At 56.3% G+C, this 20,786-nt stretch overlaps 5 protein-coding genes and 2 non-coding genes across 7 annotated transcripts; 3 read left to right on the top strand and 4 right to left on the bottom strand.

Moving 5' to 3' along the window:
* Positions 1-573: 573 nt before the first annotated feature.
* P884DRAFT_202137 (cyclin-like protein) lies at positions 574-1,706 on the top strand (the record flags this gene model as incomplete). The annotated part of the gene is made up of 2 exons (XM_069438399.1): positions 574-798; positions 936-1,706. 2 exons carry the CDS (start codon positions 574-576, stop codon positions 1,704-1,706), a joined length of 996 nt encoding a protein of 331 aa, XP_069296980.1.
* A 2,012-nt stretch (positions 1,707-3,718) lies between these two features.
* On the bottom strand, positions 3,719-6,736 carry P884DRAFT_278054 (fungal-specific transcription factor domain-containing protein; the record flags this gene model as incomplete). The annotated part of the gene is made up of 3 exons (XM_069443147.1): positions 3,719-3,862; positions 3,966-6,334; positions 6,391-6,736. 3 exons carry the CDS (start codon positions 6,734-6,736, stop codon positions 3,719-3,721), a joined length of 2,859 nt encoding a protein of 952 aa, XP_069296979.1.
* Positions 6,737-8,945: 2,209 nt separating this feature from the next.
* P884DRAFT_278053 (uncharacterized protein) lies at positions 8,946-10,184 on the top strand (the record flags this gene model as incomplete). Its single annotated transcript, XM_069443146.1, has 7 exons — positions 8,946-8,990; positions 9,022-9,103; positions 9,164-9,278; positions 9,351-9,447; positions 9,580-9,631; positions 9,828-9,899; positions 10,168-10,184. 7 exons carry the CDS (start codon positions 8,946-8,948, stop codon positions 10,182-10,184), a joined length of 480 nt encoding a protein of 159 aa, XP_069296978.1.
* Positions 10,185-12,489: 2,305 nt separating this feature from the next.
* Positions 12,490-14,695, bottom strand: P884DRAFT_285429 (uncharacterized protein; the record flags this gene model as incomplete). The annotated part of the gene is made up of 3 exons (XM_069443767.1): positions 12,490-12,691; positions 12,769-12,965; positions 14,670-14,695. 3 exons carry the CDS (start codon positions 14,693-14,695, stop codon positions 12,612-12,614), a joined length of 303 nt encoding a protein of 100 aa, XP_069296977.1. The 3' UTR covers positions 12,490-12,611.
* A 3,810-nt stretch (positions 14,696-18,505) lies between these two features.
* P884DRAFT_t109 lies at positions 18,506-18,621 on the top strand. Its single transcript has one exon. It is a non-coding gene; the product is annotated as a tRNA-Arg (tRNA).
* A 165-nt stretch (positions 18,622-18,786) lies between these two features.
* On the bottom strand, positions 18,787-20,101 carry P884DRAFT_244503 (uncharacterized protein; the record flags this gene model as incomplete). The annotated part of the gene is made up of 3 exons (XM_069440372.1): positions 18,787-19,608; positions 19,716-19,758; positions 19,879-20,101. The coding sequence occupies 3 exons, from the start codon at positions 20,099-20,101 to the stop codon at positions 19,275-19,277; spliced, it is 600 nt and encodes a 199-aa protein (XP_069296976.1). The 3' UTR covers positions 18,787-19,274.
* On the bottom strand, positions 18,908-18,991 carry P884DRAFT_t104. Its single transcript has one exon. It is a non-coding gene; the product is annotated as a tRNA-Arg (tRNA).
* Positions 20,102-20,786: the final 685 nt, after the last annotated feature.

Genomic DNA, 20,786 nt, shown 5'->3' with positions numbered 1-20,786 from the left:
AACGGGACGGAGCACGACTCTCAAAGGAGAGGGTTGATGTTTAAGTAGGTCGTTGGGGTTCTCTTTTCTTTGGCGGTAACTCCGCCGTCACAGCTTCACAACTCGGCTGTTTAACTAGATACCATTAAGCGCTAGTTTTCAGGGCTGTTTGGAGAAATTGTATTTTCGGTGGTAACGTTATCACAAGATGTTCCTGATGTGCAGGCAGGAGGAATCCATTGTTTTTGGTAGACAGACATGCTGAGGAATAATTCTACTGTCGCGTCGTATTTGTGCATCCTTGGGAAGGAGCGTCAAGAAGCCAAGTTGACTGTACAAAAACACCTGCATGTGTGAAGTTTTAATCATTGCCCAAGATCGCGCGAAGTTGAGAAATGCGGGGCGTTTGTAGACCATTCCGTACAGTGCACTTACAGTGCGCTTAGTGGGAAGGCAGCAGCACTCCAAAAGTTGGCTAGGTAGCTGGGGTCTCTTTCCCAGAGACCTACAACAACAGCAATTGGCACAGCACCAGCACCACCTTCTTTACCCGACCAATTTTTCCTCCAATTCCCCCGCCAGCGACGAGCCACCATGTCGCACATGACCAATCCGCTGGCAACGCCAGACCAGCTATTTCAGCGCCGCTCCTTCGACGCCCTCCCAATCGAGCTGCAAGACGCCATCTTCTTCGCGACGCAATGCCTGACCCAGGCCGCCGGCATCCTCCTCCAGCTCCCCCAGTCCGTCACGGCGCAGGCCAACGTGCTTCTTGCGCGATACTGGCTCGTCGAGCCCATCATGTCTCATGAGTTCAGCGTACGCTCTTTTTCGCCCTCTTTCGCCCCTTCTTCGCTTTATCCTCTCACGCAACCCACCTTCCGGGACTAGGACGACTGACAGAATGGGCCGGGCCCGGGGCGACCTCCCCTCCCCAACGCCCACTATCCAAACAGGACGTCTCGGCCGCAACAGTCTACCTGACCGCCAAGCTCTCGGCGCACCCACGGTCCCCGCGCGACCTGGCCAACGTCTACGCCTACCTCCTCTCCCCGGCCAGCTCGCTCTTCCAGCCGCCGACCGCCCCGCCCCCGGCCAACGAGCCGGCCAGCTACTACCTGTCCGAGTCCGCCTACCACGCCTTCCACGCCCGCGTCCTCGCCCTCGAGGCCCGCGCGCTCTACGCCCTCGCCTTCGACACCCACGTCGCCCTGCCCCACCCGCTGGCCGTCACGTACCTGCAGGCGCTCGACTTCCTGGGCGTGGCCCCGCGGGAGCGCATCGGCAGGCGGGCGGTCGCCTACCTCAACGCCGCCCTGCTCTCGCCCCAGATGCTGTACCTGACCAGCCAGCCCAACGCGCTGGCCGTCGCGGCCGTGTACAACGCCGCCCGCGACGTCGGCGCCAAGATGCCCGAGTGCGAGTGGTGGGAGGTCTTCGACGTCGACCGCGAGGAGCTCGGCTTCCTCGTCGTCGGCATGCGCAGCGTCGACGGCTGGGGCCGCAAGATGCGCGCCGATCTCGCCCGCATCATGCGCGGCGCAGAGAGGGGCATGGTCACCCGCCGCGATGTCGAGGACGAGCTGAGGAGGAGGGGGATCGAGGTCGTGGTAGTGCGCGCCCCCCGCCGCGGTGGTGGTGGCGGCGCCGAAGCCGATGATGCGGAAGAGGAGGCGGCGAGGAGGATGGACGAGAAGATGGCGGATCTGGAGGCTAGGGGGGTTTGAGAAGGGGGGGGAGGGGTGAAGAGGATAATCTCTCTGAGGTGACCAATGGATGAGCGGTTGAGGAGAGTGTGGCTGGAGACTTGGTGGGTGGCTCGCCGCCGCCTCCTCGGACAAACAACGGCCACTCTCTCTGCCTTTGCTATATACGACGACTTACCGCCCCTAACCCCCCGACCTGCTTCAGGGGAACCGTCCAGACTACCGGTCGACGTCACCACCTCATTCCCGCCAGGCCTTTTGCCTCTACCTACTAAGCCCAGTCTCCTCTGCGCACGCCCGCGTCGCCTAACCAGTCTTTTCGCATCTTCATCGCCGTCGCCGATCCAGGCATCTCGGGTTCGACGCAACGGTGTGCCTTGCTCGCTATTCGACGGGCCATACACCCTCATTGGTCCAACATCTTGATGGATACGGCCGTCTCGTCGGTGGCGATGCCTCGCATCCCTCCACGCAAATGCCCAGCCCTGGCTTTGCGGGGGTTCTTTGTTGTTGAATGGATCATTGGCGGTCACGAGGGCGGCCCCTGAACCCGACGCGGAGGACAAAGTCGGCGCCCCTGATTGCTGCTTGATGCTTGCAAGATATGCTTTGAGGAGCATGTCCTTGTTGGTGTGGTCTCCCATATCTTCTTGTTGGACGAGTAGCTCATCCGCCACCACTTTGAGAAGCTCCGTTTAAGAACCGGTGGATAATCACAGTGGCGACCCCGAGTTGAATGCGCACGATAGAGTCATGGGCCATATCTTGGTCTGCTTGTGTCAAGGTCGCCCAGAGCAGGATACTGCCGGACCAATGTGTCCCCAGACAGGGTCAGCATTGGTGAGAACACGGACGATTCTTCCCATCCAAGGGACTCGAATATGTTCGCCCGTCACTTTCCCGTGGTCGGCCGGCGAAGTGGTGAGTTGACGGCGGCACGACGAGTAAACATCGAGAAAGAAACCATCCGGGACCATGAAAACCAAACAGATATCTGTCACCAGCTGTTCACGAGGACCTACCTGTGGGAGAATGCACTGTTGTTGCTATTGTCAACGAACGAAATGCTGGGCCGGCCATGTGGAAATGCGATCAAAAAGCTCCTCTGGTTCGATGCTTCTGAGGTGTGGAGTTGTGTCAGACATGGAGCTGATGAGCTAAAAACCAATCCAATGCTAGATGCGGCCCGGGCGGCGAGAATTGACTGTTGTGCGAGAGAAAACGTTGACTAGACCGGCGGCGAGCCCGGCTAACACATCTGGCAGGCTATGTAAGAAAATAAGACAAGCAGACTCGGTCCAGGGTCATGTAAGTCATACGGTATATCATCACTACCTATACAAACATGATATCTACATAGTATTGTTCGCAGTACAGGTTCCCAGAGTGTCCCGCCTAGCCAACAGTCGACAGAAGAAACAAAGAACTTCCAGACCCCCCCTTCCAAAAGCCAGAAGAACTGAGGTATCCAAAGAGAAAATCACAACAACCCAACAAAAAAAAAAAAAACCTCAACGCCAAACGGCGTCTAAAACAGAAACCGTCAAATATATCGCTCAAGACCCAGCACCGCCACACAATGTCCCTCATTCATCGAGTGAGTCGTGTCGGGGTCCGTTCCGTCGTCGTTGAAGGAGCCATCAAAGATCATCCCCATCTGCTTATATTCCACCTCCTCCAAACCATCCCACCTTGCCCGTCCTGTAAGGGAATCTCTCTCACCCGCCGATATCCGCCAACCTTCCAAAGACCCCCCCAGTGAACCCCCTTTGCCTTTTCGGTTATTTTTTTTTTGGGAACCCTGAAAACACCTTCCCAAAGCCCAAGTGAAAAGCCATCAAGCCATCAAACGCCAGCCGAGAAGAAGCATATCGCCGGTTATAAAGCCAACCGACGAACCCGTTGTGTATGGCTGTAGAGAACAGAGTATTTAGAGATGCGGGAAATCCGGGCGGGGCTGAACACAAAGCCAAACCTCACGGTTACACACGAGGAGTAACAAGTGGAAATAATTAACCGGTCAGGGCCCTCTTCTACAGCGCCAGACCGGTACCATCGCCCGTCCACCTGTATAGCGCGAGGAGTTCCCTCCTACGCTGGTGCTGCTCGCCAAGGTCCTCGGGCACGCGGCCCCGTACCTGAGCGAGAGCACTGCGCATGACTCGGCTAAAGTTGCGCTGTTTGGGTGGGAAAGATAGCGAGTTAGCATCTGTTTTTCCTCGAGGCCACCCGAGTGATGGTGATTTTGATTTGATTGGGTTTAACATGTACTGTACATACCTGATACTCGGTATTGAGCGTCACGACACACGCCTCATGCGCGCGGATGATGGTCTCGCAGGCCTTCACCACGCTCGGCGACGCCTCGAGCTGCAGCTTGTCGGCGATGAGCAGCAGCAGGAACGAGCCCTGGAGGAGGTAGATGCCGAAGAAGAAGGGCATGAACTCGAGCCCGGGGTCGTACTCGAGAATGTTGCTGATGGCCTCGGCTGCGCTGACCGCGTGGCCGGTCGCCGTGATGAACCCCTGGCTGCTGATCCAGAGGTCGTTGTCGTCGAGGAGGTTGATGGGATCCCACTTGCCGGTGAGGAGGATGTGAAGCACGTGCATGACATGGGTGCCGTAGGCCACGACGATGCGGGTCTGGATGTCGCTCTCCGTCATGCGGCTCGACGTGGTGTGCACGCTGTGCACGCTGTGGCCCGAAGGGGTGCCCGGGAGGTCGTTAGCGTTAGCCGTGGGGACGCCGGCCGCCTCGGCCGCCTTCTCGTCTGCCGCCTGGGCTTGCGCGTTGATGCTGAGGTGTCGCTTCTCAAACTCTTTCAGGCTCTGCTCGTACATGTCGAGGTGGCGGGTGATCTCGGCCGTTTGGTCGTCCCACTCGCGAGACGAACGGAACCCGACGCCGAAGCGAGGGTGGTTTTTGGCGTGGGTAAGATCTACGATTTCGCCGAGGATGGTCATTAGTGGAAGGAAGTAGCCAAAGATGCTGTGGCCGCTGCACACGAACGAGGGACCCCTGACCCGGATGCGTTTTCCCTCGGTATCTGAGCCGAGAACGCTCGGGTCGGTTGTGTAGGCACGGAAGTTACCGTTCTGGTAATCGGTATCATCCATGGGCTGGTAGAGGTGTTCGCACTCGATGTCGAGCAGGAAGAGCGGGCGGTTGTAGCAGAGGGCGAGATGGCGGTCGACAATGTAGACGAGCCACCAGATCCGCCGCCTCTCCTCGCGTTCCTCTTCCGTGATGACGCCGGGAATGGTCATCTCGGCACCATCGCCCTCGCCTTCCATTTCAGCGGCTCCACCCTGGCGACTCGCCGGCGCGTTCTGAGGCAACTCGCGCCCGAGCTTGAGCTCGCGAGCGAGCGACCACGCGGCATTCCACCAGCGCAGACTGGCTCCCTTGTACTCGCTCGCCGACACGACCGTCGCAAGGTGGATGTAGGTGACCACGTCGTCCAGAGAACCGGCCGCGCCGAAAGCGCCCGACTCGCTGGTGAGGGCATCCATGCTGATGGACCCGGGCAGTGCGACACCAAGGCCGCCGAGGGCAACGCCGTCCACGATGGGGCTCGAGACGGGCGATGCCTCCTCTGAGGGCGTGTGGATGAGCGGCTTGAGAAGGCTGACCGTCAACTCCAGGAGCTTCTGGCAAATCTTGCCACGGGCCGAAGGGACGCTCGTCAGGAAAGGAGCGTCGCTTGTCTGTGCAGCAACCCATAGCATGCTGGCCAGGAGAGCCGGCTGGCACTGTCGCGGCTTGGTCGGGTGGAGGAACGACCGCTTCCGGAAGACGAATCCGAGGACATAAGGCGACATTGGGTGCATCTGGGCCGAGGATGAGCTCGCGAAGTAGAGGTCGATGAGGTCGCACGCGAGCGACAGAGGGATAATGTTGCCCAGATGGGGAACAAGGGGCTCCAGGACTGGGTACCGCAGCTGCGAACGGTTATACCCGTTCTGCGGCATGTGCGAAGCAAACTGGGGGGGCGGCGATGACATGTTCATCCATCCGCCCGGCGACGGGGCCTCTCCACCCATGGGATAGGGGCCGAGAGGGCTGTTGGCGAGGCGGAACCCATTCGCGGCATTTGCGGGATAACCCGTCGGGCTCTGCGTTTGCAGAGCATATGGGAGCTCTGGGTAACTGGACATGTTGCCCTGGTTTGGGCCGTAGGGCGCATGAGGTGGGCCGTTCATCATGTGTGCGCCCATTTGGCGGTCATACGCTGGATGAACGGAACCATATCCGTTAAGGTCCAGTGCCGTCGGGTTGTCGAGGTGTTCTCGCTCAATCGCCCCGGGGTGAGCCGACATGGGTGCCGGATGGGCGCTCATGTCGCCCAAGGCCTCGATGCTCCCTGTCCTCTGCTCCCTGAGATTGGGATCCTCTGGTACGTCGATCACGTTCTTGTCCGACGCTTGTGGCTGGTCGGTGTTAACCGTCAAGACAGGCTTGGTGTTGCTCGGTGTATCGTTCCGGTTCTCTGCGGGCTTTGTATTCTCCGTCGTTGAATTCTCGGTCTTCTGGCCGTTCTGAGCTGCTTGGGCGGCGGCCTGGGCGGCGGCTTGCTGTGCAAGGTCTTTCCGGGATGCCTTGCCACGCTTCTTGCGCTCTCGGATGTACTCGCAGCCCAGTTGGAACTCTACCAAGGGTTAGAAAAGGTCATTGCACCCCGGGACATTCGCGAAGTGATCTCACCAATGCAATGAGCGCATGGATGTTGGCCGTCGCATTTGGTCCTTAGCTGGTTGCACTGATCGCAGGCCCTGCTGATCCTCCTCCGAATCGGTCCAGCTGCCCCCGAAGATCTGGCGGCAGGCCCATAAGGATGTTGCCTATGCTTCGGTTGAGGGCCAGTCCGAGCGAGGTGGGGGTTGTGGACGCCGACATGCTGCTGGAGTTGCTGGAGAGCGTAGTGAGAGCCAGGGGCGAGCGAGTCAAGTCCGGCCGCGTGAAGGTGGCCGCCCGGAACATGGCCGTTCGACAGCAGCGCAGTTGAGGGGATGTGATAAGGTGAAAACCGGTGAAGCGGGTTAGACAACATCTTGGACCGGATATGGAGATATGATTGTGAATGAGGTTATGTTGTGGCTAAGATTAGATGGGGATGGGGTCGTCAAGACCCTGACTTAGAACATATGAAGACGGCCGGCTTCGAGCGAGTGCGGGCAGTTGGTTGAAGCGAGGGTGCGTCTGAACAGGAGAACAGACACCAGAGGTGGGAACCCGTCCACAGCGGCGATGGGGAGCGAGAGGTATCTATATTCAAGCTCCGCCGGTGCTAAGCTGCCGGGTCCTGATTGGAGGAACGGCAGTCAGACGGAGTTGAGTGAGCTTCCCCCTGGGGTGAGGTCAGTGGCAGGCATTAGATTTAGGGAGATGCGAGAATAGCATTGACAGACACCAAAGCGCTGAAGGTGATCTGCGCGGATGTGGGCGAACGGGTGCCACAGTCAACTCACTGCACGGAGGATGAAGCACCAGCAGCGCATGGCGGGGTTAAGGGAAGGGGAAGGGGGGTGAAGGAGGGGGAAGGGTGGAGGGGTGTCTGGATGGACGAGGGACAGCGGACCGGCCGGCAAGGGGGGGCGCGGGAGAAGGAGAACGTGGAGGGCAGGGAAGAGAGAACTATCAACGTACGAGATACGGGGTCGGATGGCAAGAGACGGCTTGGCCAGTTCTCGTTGCCAGAGACCGTTGGGTCGGCCGTTTCTTGTAAGTCCTTTCCGAGCCCCTTGAACCCTGAAATTCAGATGAAGGCCTTTGCTGAACACACCAGATGCTTCTCGATTGTCCTTCTGTCGATGAAGCGCTGCTCTCCTCGGTCTGAGCCTCAGGGCGATATGCCGTATAGTGCTTAAGAGGGGCCCGGCGCGCCAAAAGAACCAAGGGATGCCCGATTTGAACAAGTGAGCGAACCGGTAAATATGCGCGCTATTCCTGCCTCTCAAAGTACTTTCTGGCGAGTCTGGAGGTCGGCTTGGCGCACATCCACAACGGGAGACGCGCGAGAAAGCTCGTGGATGTAACTGGACGCGATTGGTGGCAAGGAGGCGGCGGCTCCTGGTCCAGCACAATATCGAGTATCAAGGATATATTGCGAGGGCAATATAAGCCGGCCGGAAGGGGCGTCTACGGAGAGCAGAGAAGTACCGTGTGAGAGCGGGGGGCGGGTAGTGCTAGCTGAAAGAGTTAGCAACAGCGGGCTCTGGAGTGTCCGCCTCGTCCGGGCCTGCTGAGGATATATGGGCCTCTGCTTGTCCCGCCAGCAAGCTGCGAAGCAGTGTTGAACAAGGGTTGCCCCTCTGGCAGGGGCCCAGACAGCGGTCATGGTGGAGAAAGTGCAATGGAACTCCACCATCCTCGTTCTTGTAGTGTGTGGACGGATTTGGTACAATACACTACCAGGTACGGAGTCGTGGAGTAGCATGGATTGCCAAAGCCCCTTGTCCCCCAGCGCCTCGGCACAGCATGGTGGACATCAAAGCGCACCACTACACCTCCTCCAGGATTCTGAATCCTAGTGTGGTACGTGGGTCCTGCGCTAAAAAAGCCACTGGCGGCAAGTACCGCGCTAGGATTCAGAATCCTGGAGGAGGTGTACTCCGTACTTGTACGCTGTCCTGAACGTGCACACTAATACCGCAGCACTTGCTAGCAGCCAGACATTCAAGAGGGTTTTGTTTTTCCTCTAGCACCAACTGGGCGCGAGGCCATGCGTCTGACGCTCCCTTTTCGGACTGGTTTTGGATCACTTTGACCGGCGCTCCATTGCTTCCTGTGCACCCTGCCTCCATCCTGTGTACGTGTGTACATAGTCCATACAGACGTATACAACACATCTATCCGGATCCTTCATTTGAGTGTGTAGGCGCAGTGGGTGGTAGATGGTATGACAGGTTGATGCGGAACGATGAACGCGCCAGGAGCCGCAGCGAAGCCAGGGCTTGTTCGTCGCCGGCGGTTGTGGACTGTGCTATCCCTGTCGGCCGGCGGAGTTGTGGGTGGCCAAGCGTCAGCGAGAAGAGGGGCCCCGAGGCTGCCCCATCATCTCCCCATGGAGTCGCAGCCATGGGTGCTGGGCGGGGTACCCGTCACCGCTGGGAGAAAAGTTGGGGTCGGAGCCAAACCGGATCAGCTGGCCCATCCTTTCGGTCGCTCAATCACTCCATATTCGGTATAACAGCTGATTGCTCGAGGCAGTCGAGACGATGGGGCCTGCTGCACCAGCCGGCACCCAGTGTGCGTAGTGTATGGGGGGTAGAGCCCCCTGGTCGCCTACACTATGCTTGCCGTGCGTTAACCAAGCACTGGACTGTTTCTGGGCAGATGGAACCCTCAAACGCAGATGGCCGTGACCATCCCGATCCGCCGTGCTATAAGACGCCTGTTATTTCGTTGCAATGGTGGTGTGTGTAATCCGTAGTGTATATGTGCCTGCTGTTATGCGTCTGGGGACGGAAGCACGAAGCGAAGTTTCCATGTTTTGTCGGAGGCATTGCCGAAAGCACCTCGGGGCCGTGTGTTGGTCGAGATCCCAAAGAGAGCTTGTTCGAGGTCGATCGGTGGAGGCCAGTTCTCAAGGGGTTCGCCCGCGCTCACTCAATCCATGGCGCGCCGTCTGCCCAACACACCCAGCATCGGACTTAGTCGACGAGAGCGGCAGATGGCATCAGCGGCCTGAATGAAGTGGGCTACGCCAAGCCAATCCCGTTGTACGTGATGTTGCACCGAGAACTTAGTACGAAGCACGGAGTAAAACCACAACTTCGTTTTAGTGGAATCCACACTTTCACATAGTTAGTGGATGTTATTGGTCTTCAAGTTTTGGCCTCCCAGCCTAAGTTCTGCAAACTTAGGAAGGAGCAATGCTCTCGAACCATGGAGACTATGCCAGTGTTCCTGATCACGCCCGCGCCAGGCAACAGCGCCAAAGAAAGTGAGATCGTCCGACATGGAAATCGGGACTGATCTCGACCGAAGGCTACTCAGGGAAAGTCCTGTAAAAGGCAGGCACAACAGGTGGTTGAGTCACGAGGAGAACAGGTGGCGATGTGCCCCGCAATTTCCAATTGCATTAAGATTTGTAAAATGGCAAAGCAACACTCCATAGCAATGGCACCGAACTTTTCCAGTTGCCAGTCCGTTAGGGCAAAATGTTTCTCGACCCGCGATGGGCCTGAATCCAACTTTGGTTCCCACGGTAGGTCAATATCGCCGAACCGACCATAATATTATCAGATATCAGCCAAAAAAAAGCGGCGAAGAAGTGGTGAACAAACACGCGGGTTTTCGCCTTTCTCAACAACGAGGAAGTTGACGCCAGACGTGACTCGAAACAGTTCTGGCCTCATGAACCAATCACACAGCGCCTTGATACAAGAAGTGGCTGTATCTTAGGTTGCCCGCACATTGCAATGCTATCTGCGAACGGTGTGGTATCCTCCGATGTCAGCTTGTCCGTATTTCCTTCAGGTCGGTACTTCATCTAAGTTAGGATCGAGCAAAACTCATTCAGCTCTGACTATAGGACAGAAAGGAATTAACATATTTTTGTGTACGACCTCTGCCAGGTTAAGGCAAGGCGAAGCCGGGAATCGCAACTTTTTGTCACGAGCATTGAACAGCTTAAACGGACTGGCGACCGACAAGCACCAACGCTCCGTGCTCCACAATCTTCACCTGTCAGCCACAATATAAACTCGCCCCGCTTCCGTATGCTCTTCTACTCCAAGGTTTTCCTGACCTTCTGCGTGCCTGCGGCTGTGATTGGCGGCCCCCAGGTTCCTGGACGCTGCAGTCGCCTGTCACACCTGTTGGTCAGTGGCTGGTGCCGGCGGAATTGACGGCGCGAGACTCCACCTTCACAAGTGCCGCTCCTCGTTGCACAGATCCAGCCGAGACTACCACAACACTAACGGAGGACTGCAAACGTGGATACAATATACTACAAGCAGTAGTCGAAAACCACTGCTACTCCCCACACCGTAAGCTTGGGGGCCCCGGCTTCGTTTTTCCTCGGAGCCCCGGGCTATTTTCTCACCACTCGGTGTGCTGCTGGTTGCTTATGGAAATTTGCGGTTCTTGCGCTTCGCTCAGGCCGAACAACTATCAATGTTTCATATGCTTCGGAGGGCACACTTGCTCTGCGCGTCCGTCGAACTGAAAGTCGACGTGTAGACGCGATTTCGGCGCCACCATCTAGATCTTCTCGGCTTCTCGGCCGGACCAGGGTCAGTCAGTCAAGCGGCCGACGGTCCGAAACTCCACATACAAGCAAGATCGCGCACACCGTTGAGGGGCCTGCTGTACCTCTGATTCGCTGGTGCCCCTGTCGGTTCCATGCGCCGACCTTGCCAGCCCACTGCACATCATCCAATGAGAGTGGCAACCTAAGACCCATGGCTGGAGTTGTTCCCCGAAACCCCGTGCCCCATGTTGCTGATGAACTCGCAATCAGTCTGCTGGGGCGCGTCGGGTGATGGAGGTGGGCTCGTCGGGTCAGCGACGCTGAACTTGAAGAGCGCACGCAAAGCTCTTCGGGGCACCATCCCAGCCAGCTTTCAAAGTCAACTACAAAAGTGTGCATGCGCCTCGCACCGTTCAGCCTCATCCGCACGCACTATCTACTTCTGTGCCGAGCCGTGTGAGGCGAGCGTGCCTGTATGTATGTGTGTATGTACGGAGGTATGTATGTATGGATGACATACTGCGTATGTATGGTCATATATGCAGTGCTGTACAAGTCTGAAGTTATGTCGTGTTATGTACGGAGTACATGACAGGGATACGCGTTCTGCCGCCTTCCAGAAGGTTTCGATCGTTGTTCGGCACCAGGGTCCCGTCAGATGGGACTCTTTCCAAACTTGCCTTGAAAGGAAGTGATGTGGCTTTTCAGGAAGACGAGCGATTGGCTCAAAGTTGACTCGGCTTGTCATCGGCAACCTTTCCAACAGCAGTTGCCGACCAGCAGTCTCTCCATGCAGGTAACTAATATACGCCGATTCGAAGCTCGTGCGGGAGGAGGCTATCAAGAGTGGTCCTTCGGCTCTCGCGCTGAACAAGAACCTGCCGCTATTCCTCCTACGAGCATGGGGCATTATGACAGTTCAAATTGCTTGCCCGACACTTCGGAGAATGAGGCGGCTTGGGGGGGGTCTTGGGGTCGAAGTCTGAGCACGGGGCGTGTTGGTCTGCGAGACGTAACCTCTGTCTATCAATACCGGGGTAGATAGATTACTTCGCAACGCTCCCCGCAATATTCTCCGGGACGGGGACCGCTTTTCCACCGTCACCTCCGCCCTCAGCCTGGCCCCACACGAACCAAAAAGAGTCGAGTCGGGATGCCGGGCGCGATCATTTTGCGTCGATTCACCTTCCTGTCACGGTGAAAGGCGATTCCCCGCGAAACGAACCCCATGTCAAGACACCGGCATTGTTGGCCGGCATCATGGCCTTTGACCTCCAGCTTACTTCCTGGGGAGAGCGAGAGCTTCTAGCTCGACACTAACGTTAGTACATCCTTTGATCTCTTCATTCTTCTGTCTGCAGATTTTGGGGCAATCGCACAACGGTCGTTTTGCGGAGGCTTCTAAGCAGCGCTCCTACGCGACAGATGGGCGCGGATTTGCCCTAAACGGCCAGGATGTTGTTGCACGCTGGCTACACTACATTACTTGTATGGCAGATGTCGATCACTCCAAGGAGCAAGAGTCGCAATGGTCCCTTGCCTGCAACTCATCAGGTCCGAACAGAGGATGGGCGAGGGGGGGGGGGGGGGGGGGTTGTCGCGTGCGAAAGATTGGATGCGGCGGGCAGACTCTCTGTGCGGTGTGATGGAAAACCTGGTCAACAGCCAGGCGCCACGATGCAACCTCTCATCTCCGCCGGAACCACACCATGGTTCAGCCCTCGCGGCGTCATCTATCTCGAACGGGGAGGGATCGGCTACCCGTCGTTGGTGACAGGCCCGCGATGGCGCCGCCGAAATGAGTTGCCGCTGGCGTTGGTTGATAGATGTGGATGCCCTCCAAACCTCGTGGTTATGTATTCGGGGGAGCGGAGAAGCATGCATACGAAGAGCCACGTGCTTGGACTGTGTGGGTGGTGGTGGTGGTGGTGGCTGCTGTACCCTCGCCGAGTCTGAGATGCTTTCCAACCAGGGAAACGGCCAAGGGCTCCTCACAAGAGCGCGCCTGACCATGATGGCAAACATCCCAATTGTGACGGACTCCTCGTCTGTCGGCGAAGGTGATGATGACTTTGGACTGATGCTTTTGGTTTTTGCAGCAAAACGCCGTTTAAGCCCCCCCCCCCCCCCCGGGACGCCTCAGGGTTGTATATCTCCGGAAGCGTTGTGCGGAGAGTAGATTGCCTTATATTATCGGGCAATATCTGAGGTCGTGGCCCTCCCGAGCGACACTGCGACTTGACCAAAGTAACGGACCACCTGGTGGCAACGCATCCCCTCGGCCTGGCGCAATGAACATGCTCTACCAAGTAAGGTGCATGTGCGACCTGCATGTACCTACCTACCCCGGTACTGACGGGCGCACCTCGATTCGCCTCGCCTGCAGCCATGATGGTGGCATCGGCAGTCGTATGGTACATGAAGGTCCGCGTAGAAGACGACGCTTTGGCTTGATCCACCTCTGCCATGGGGCAGCAGTGGCTCGGAAGCGAATGCCGCTTGCGAAAAAGGCGGCAAAGGCCATATGCCACCATCTCCTCTCTACAAGGCACCATGCTCAGAATCGGGTTGCGGGAGCGGGTGCACATAACACCCCCCTTGCATGTATCCGTAGTTCCGGGCAGCAGACTGGTCAAGGTTCTCGTCCGGCGCCGACCTCTTTCTCATACACTAGGTACTCGTGCTGAGTCACGGCGGTGCCGGCTCAATGCGGCAACATGCTCCGCTCGAAGTTCCATCTCCCATCGGCCTGTACGGCAGTTGGCAGATCTCCCCAAGCTTAAGCCGAAGAAGTTTGTGGGGAAGTAGAGGTGGGTGGTATTCCGAGTCTCGCGACGCAAATCGTCGGAATACAACATCTGGGGGCGCCGAAATCAGCCGTTCCACGCAAGCTTCGGGAACATCCCATGGCCAATTCTCCGACGGTGATCCTTGGCCGGGTCTCTGGCCAACACGGGAGTCGACCTCGCCGGAGCGCAATGAGTCCCCCCCTGCTGAACAAGAGGGAGAAATGATGGACATACCTGGGCCTGGCCAGAACAAAGCGAATCTTCTTTGCTTTGCGGGTGATCGATTGATGATCCGAGACAGGGCTCGACGAGATATGCTTGCTGTCTTTGACTTTCGACCTTTTGCCCCAGCTCTAGACTGTCCGGTCCTACATTTGATCCTGTCCCCAGCTTACTCCAAAGCAAAAAAACCGCTGCCTACCTAACAAAGCACTGGTACGATGCTGGCATATCTGGACTATACACGATAATCTCTCTCTCTCTTTTTTCTTCTTTTTTTTCCCTCTTTTTTGGGGGGCCGTTACCGACTAAACATTAGGAAGCTGCAATTATTGAACTGCGGTGCGTCTGAGCCGGCTGCTGCCCGCGGGCCTGGACTGATACAGTTTGTGTTTTGAATCTGCCTGTGCCCTGCAGACACTGCCGCTGCCGCTGCCGCTGCCGCTGCCGCGAGCTCCAAACGGCGGGAAGTCCAGAACCAAACAAGACGGGCGAAGAGCACGGCTTTCTCCCCGCAGTCATTCTTGGAACAATGATCCCGCCACAAGAGAGCCTGGCGATCAAACGAACAGAGGCCATCTCTTCTGCCGTCGACCTATCGTGTTCCTCCCGTCTCATTAGAACCCTCCCCTCTTGTCCGAACTCCCTCGTGTTACCGTGGTGGCCACATAGTTATGTGCTGGGCGCGGCGCATGAAGAATAAAAGAGCGGCTCAAATAACGTTATTTCTTTGTCGTTTCAAGGACTGCGCGTCGACCAGTTGCCGGCCTTTCACATACCTTAGGTACAACGTCGCCTCCCGCATGATGAACACGTGGAAGCTCCAACAACAGGCATGCGCAGTTAATACTGGCAACACTGGCTCACCACTGCTGCCCGTTGAATAGCCCTCCCTACCGCACATGCAACGTCCCATGGAGAGGATCCGGCTTTGCCCGCCCGCGACATATCCAACCACGCCTGCAGCTTTGCAACTCGCCCGCTCCCCCCCAACCCTCTGGTGTTGCAGGGCATCGTTCGTATCGAAAGCTGGTCTTTAATCGTTCCTCCTCAACAAGCCCGCGTCTCAAACTTTCCTGGCATCTCTCACACTATACCACCTCTTCAACCTCTGTTTCAGCCGGGCTCTTCCCCGCTACACCGAGAGGTTCTAGACACCGATTACAAGCAGTTACTGGCCACATATGGCCGTTATATACCCCCAACCCCCCCTTTTTCCCTTACTCGGTCAGGGGCGGGCGGTTGCTAAATAGTCCGAAGCTCTCGATCCAGGGCTAGCAACCGGTTATACAGGACGTGCCCTGGAGAAGAAATCCGTGTTTTGGATGATCTCTATGCTGATCCAATCGCATTCAGCCCGCATTTACCTCTCTCCTCTCTTCCCGTGAATCTGGGTCGCAAGCGTGGCGGACGGTGGACCGCCCTCTGGATCGTGGCGTACCTGTCAAGCTTTGAGCGTCGTATGGTCTCGCCGGGCGCTTATTATTATTTCCCTCTTTTCTCTGCAACGGCCATACGTATGGAGATTAGAGAGCCAACAGGAACAATTTCTTCTTTCGTGCTCCTCCTTTTTCCTCATCTGATCCGGTCTCTGTAGGAGGACAGCTAAGCCATATCTACAGCGTCGCATTGGTCTGCGGATCGTTGCAGCTGCGTATTCCTTCTCTTTGCGCATTGTTGTTACCGTTCTTTCTTTCTTTCTTTCTTTTTTTTTTTTTTTTTTTACATCTGGATCTGCTTCTCATATCTTCTTCTGGAGGTTGCCGTCGTGTAACCACGGGACGGAAGGATGGCCTGCGTCAGGGGAGCGGGTGCGTATTCCACACCCCTCGCACGCCCCTTTCCCCTTGCCTTGCCTCAAGATACGGAATCAGGAGGACTTTGAAGGAGGGAACAAGGGATCAAGGAAATCTGGATGCAGGCTGGATGCATTCTGGCTTGCCGTGCGGAATGTAGAGGCAGGTCCGCTGTCGAGCATTGCGAACGCGCGATCTGCCTGTCCGATCTACTCGGGTGCGGCTCGGGACGGCACCGGCATTTGATGTGAATGTTCGGTAGGTGCGTCTGGATCAGACGGTGAGACAACGCTCAAATTTCGTTGGATGCCGTTCCTCGCGCACGAAGGGGGAAGAACGGACCTGATTCCAAGGGCATGGTTCAGGGAGACCGAGTCGTCGGTTGGGATGAACGCTCGGTCCTCGATATGCCTTAGAACGTTCGCGATCGAGAATTCGAGAAGGTTTCCTTTGCTGGCTGGAACTCGGGGAAAAACAGGCGTCCGTCTTGCATAGCGCTTGCATTGCTCCTGTCATTGTTACTACCCCTTACGCGCACCCCCGTCCCCTTCTCCCCCTTTTAACAAGGGGCGCTGTTAGGAGAGAAGAGCCAACTGACTTGTCTCGCTCACTCGAGCAACCCCCTTCGTTATTGTGGCACGGCACAGCGTCTACTAAGGTCGGAAGGTGGCTATATTGCCTCCCTCCCTTCGTCTGAGGCTTTAGCCTCTATCTCTCCTCTGACGTCGGCTAGAACGGCAAGGAGCAAGGTCCGAGATTAACGAAACGCAAATGCCGGTTTTGCCTGACAAGAACGCAAGCAAGACGGTGAGCTTCTCGTCTGGCTGCTGCATGCTCCTCGAGTCCTCCAGATGGCTAGCGGTTTCCAGGGAGGCACTGGCTTGTGCTTGCTCTTGAGTATCTGTCAACCTCGCAGGGCGAACAACCTCTATTCCAGCCTCGCGGGCGTTCTCCCTCGGTGCTCAACGTCGAAGCAGCCATGAGCCTCGTGGCCGAACTTCCAGAGAAACCGGCTAAACTTTTTGGTACAAGTCTAGGGCGGTTGAGGACGCGGGTATGTCTTGCATCTATGACTTCTCCAATGGCAGAAAGAAGCCTTGTTTGGAAATAGGGGATGGGAATCTTGGATGATGTATTGCGGCAGGAAGTGCCGTGGACGAGAGAATTGCATTAATAGGTCCAGTTGTTGTATACTCCACACCCGCCCAGTGCCATAAGCTCGCATATATGAGTGTCTGTTTGCCCAGTATGCCCAACCAAGATCAAGAATCGCAGTCGACGGCCAGGAATGCTCAACCATGAATCGGATTCCACATTTAGGGGCTTATCCAAGTCTGGACGAGAAGAGGTGAGTGGAAGGTATGGACCGAGAGAACAAATGAGAATGGCTGGGCTTATGGCAACACGCGAGGAAGCAGGACCAAAGACTCGGACGGAATCCCGGATCGACCACCGACGCTCCTGATAGATGAAGAGACTGAACTCGACAACAGACCATACATCACCAGATCCCTGAAGGGCACCATCAAGATTCTGGCTCCGAGACAAGGCTGGAGATGCCAGACGTTTCTCGACTACGACTCGGGCATTCTCAACCTGATCATGTCCAGGAAGAAAACCGGAATGAAGGTGGAAGAAGCAAGCAACGAGTCGGTCGAAATTGCATAGCATCGCAGTTGGAAAGGCTAGACCGATGAGTGTCTTCACCATTTCCGCAGAACTAGGGGGTGTCCAGCACGGCCGGAGACACGGAACACTGGTGGTGTTGGGCAAAGGATCACACATACGGAAGGGGAAGCGGCACCGTTGCGTCCCGAACCACACAAGGAGCCCAGGCATTATCGCTAGGAGTGTCGGTTGTGGTCAGAAGAGGATAATGGCTTGCAGAGTCCATACGCATAGGCTCCTCTCCTGATTGAAATTGGAGGAGGAGGAGAGGTAGGTTCATCTTTACTTGCGGGAGAGAGCCGATGGCTCTGATGAAGAGCAAAAAAAAAAAAAAAAAGGTAAAACAGGGGGAGAGAAGAAGGGGGGGTGGGAAGGGGGAAGGGGGAGATCGAACAAAGTGGGAAGACAACAAGAGGATCTAGTGATACGAGGCAAGAAATCCAAGGATAAGAATAACAGCTGGCAGTGACTGTTTCCTTGTCTCTTCCGCGCCTTGACGGATTTCTCAATGGGAAGAGGGTTCACTATTAATAGACGTTCCAGGGCCACCATGAACGGCGCGGCACTTGGCTGACCTGATGATGGGCAAGGAACCATGATGCCCGATTTTGGCTTCGTCAAGTCGTTGTTCTATGGAGAAGGATACACATTAGAGATCAGCAGAGTCGGTCGGGGAACTTTTTTTCGGAGTCTGGCTTAACACCGACTAGTTAAACCTATCCTTGTCGAGGGAAAGCTTGGTGTGACGAACCCATCCAGGAGAGGTTTTAGGATTAGTGATGCCTATATTATGTGCTCCTTGTGGCAGAGAGCAAGCGGTTTGTAAGCACCACAGTAATGGGGTCCCTTTCTATATAAGTTAAATACTTTAAACTCACATCATTCATCCTTGGCGTATTCCGTACTCGATTTCTGTTACTTTTCTGGTTGCTAGGTAAACATATGCTCAGAGGGGCAATTCAGGGGTAAGCTTAACCTCCTTCCACATTAAAACAAACATCAGCACCACTCCAAGTAGTTGTCTGCTGTCTTGCGTCCCCACCCTCCGAGGGGTAGTAACAAGCCCTGACGTGGATCCTGTTCAGTACCCACCGCACGACCACTCCTGTCCACAACTCATAGGTGCCAGCGATTATCCCCTCCCTTCAACAGGTCCGCTGGCTCAATGGCAGAGCGTCTGACTACGATTCCTTCCCTTGGGTCCCTTGGGATTCTGAGGGTTGATCAAGTAATCAGGAGGTTCCAGGTTCGACCCCTGGGTGGATCGATGTGATGGTTCAAAGAACTATAGACATTTCGGCTTCTTATTTTGCAAATTTTTTTTCCTTGGGTATATATGTAATCCGTACTTCCTCGCTGGGCGCTTGTCCGTCCGTCTGTTTACGATTGATGCATAAGTTTATATTGTATCTGATGGGAACAGTTGAAACTCGGGAGAGCACTAATCAGTTGCAGTGGACGCAGCGCAGCACCTAAAAAAGGGCATTAAAAAAGCACCGTATTGCCCCGAAGTTCACACCAGTTCCAGGAGCTGGACTGGCAAAAGCTAAGGCCGATCGAGGTGGGACTCGAACCCACAACCTCAGTCTGATTCCTTCTAATAGGAGGACCACACGCTACCGTTGCGCCACCCGACCTTAGAACAACTCGCTGGCGAAAAGCCAGAGGAGCTGGTTTGTTGGGGGCGCAGAGTGGATGTGCAGCCTATAAGCCCGAGCTAACCGGGGGCAATGTGGGGCGACTGTCTTTCCAAGCCCACCTCTCTTTTCTCTTAACAACACCACCACCACCAAAGGTGCGGCCTAGCCAGCAGGCATCGGGCGGTTTGTGGAAATGCCCGACCGCGCAAAGGCAGCGGGCCTGGGCGGTCTTTTCTGCTCATATGGACCTTCGCCGTCGCTCCAACCAGCCCTCCCCACGTCATGACCATATCCTCGAAAACCAAGCAGCCCAGCCCTTCCTCGGCGGCTCGCTAGTACACTGCCCTGACCCCGCCGAGCCCGCTTCGAAACCGATGCACGTTGCAGTCGCATACTCGCCGTCGTGGCTGATGCTCACCCTAGCCATCTGGTCCCTCGCGCCCGCTCCCTTCTCTCCGGCCCGTATCAGGGCGACCGGCGCGGACGCACCGGGGCCGGCCAAAGCCCTCTCCCCCGTCAGCTCCTCGGCGTCGGAAGACGAGAGGATGAGTATGTCGTGGAATCCTAGCCTGAGATGCGGATGCGCCTTGAAAGCTGCCTCCTTGGCCGCGAACCTGGGACGTCCCCCAAAGCCCATTCGGTTTTTTTTTCGAGGGCAACCGTTAGCACAACTCCTTCCCTCCGCGCATGCTCTATCCCTCCGCCAGGTCACAGAACTCACCGTCCGGCCACGTACGTAGCCGCACGCGCGTACGCGTACGCGTCTAGGTCGCCGCCCTTGGCCGCGTCCGCCTCGTCTTCCTGCCGTGCCGAACCCTTCACCCGTTCCTCCTCCTCCTCCTCCTCCCCGGCCTTCTCCCCGCTCCCCCCCGCCTGCCCGCCACCCAACGCGGCCTCGCCATCTCCGCCGGTTTGTTGGGCGGCGGCGGCGGCCCGGAGGACCTGGTGGACGGCCGGTCTGGCGCGGGCCAGCTCCTCGGGAGCCAGCACGCGCCGGATGAAGCGCGCGCCCTGCCTGCTGCGCAGGATGTGCGCGATGCGCGCCACGCGGCAGATGTCGGTGCCGATCCGGAGAGGGTAGGGGAAGGGTAGCGGCGGGGGCGGCATCGTGGGTTGATGCTTATTATTATTATTATGATTATTATGATTATGATTATTATTATTTATCAGAGGCGGAGGAACTTTTAAAGAGTAATAATTTCTTTTTCGAGAGGTCGGGTGTTGTTGTGGCTGAACGACAAATGATGCACGAGATACTTCCCAAGGTACTTCGGCGACAAGCGAACGGACACTACTGTTACGGAATACAGTACGAAGTACAACGTAGTACTACGGAGTACGGTGGTACTGCTGAACTGCAGTGTAGGTTGCTGGGACGTGCCCCACCTTCCTGTAGAAGAAGTTGGAGATTTCGGCCAACACTTCAACAATCGGCAAGCTTCCTTAAGCTTTCATCACACCTAGTTGTTCCGGTACCTTTTGCACACACACGGGAAATTTCCAGGTCCCAGTTTGAAGACGAATTTTATCGAAGTATTGCATCGCCCCAACCGTCTTGACCCTCAAAAAACCCACATCTTGCAAATTTAGAATACATGGTGTTGAGATCATCAAAAGCAACATTTTAATGTTACAAACCAGGCGATGCCTTCAGATGTAATCCAACAACAAGACCTTTCCAAAGAGGCAGGCCAACTGTCGTGTCCCAAACAACTTTGATACTTCCAAAACGCCTGGCGAGACAATCTGTCCCGAATACCCTCCTCCATGTTGCTCTCCCGCAGCAACCTCC

Source organism: Thermothelomyces heterothallicus (genome assembly GCF_042370625.1).
Source record: "Thermothelomyces heterothallicus CBS 202.75 unplaced genomic scaffold P884_scaffold_13, whole genome shotgun sequence".
In the NCBI taxonomy this organism is placed as follows: Eukaryota; Fungi; Ascomycota; class Sordariomycetes; order Sordariales; family Chaetomiaceae; genus Thermothelomyces; species Thermothelomyces heterothallicus.
The sequence above is the reverse complement of the archived record's forward strand: the minus strand, read 5'-3'. Positions and strand labels throughout refer to the sequence as shown.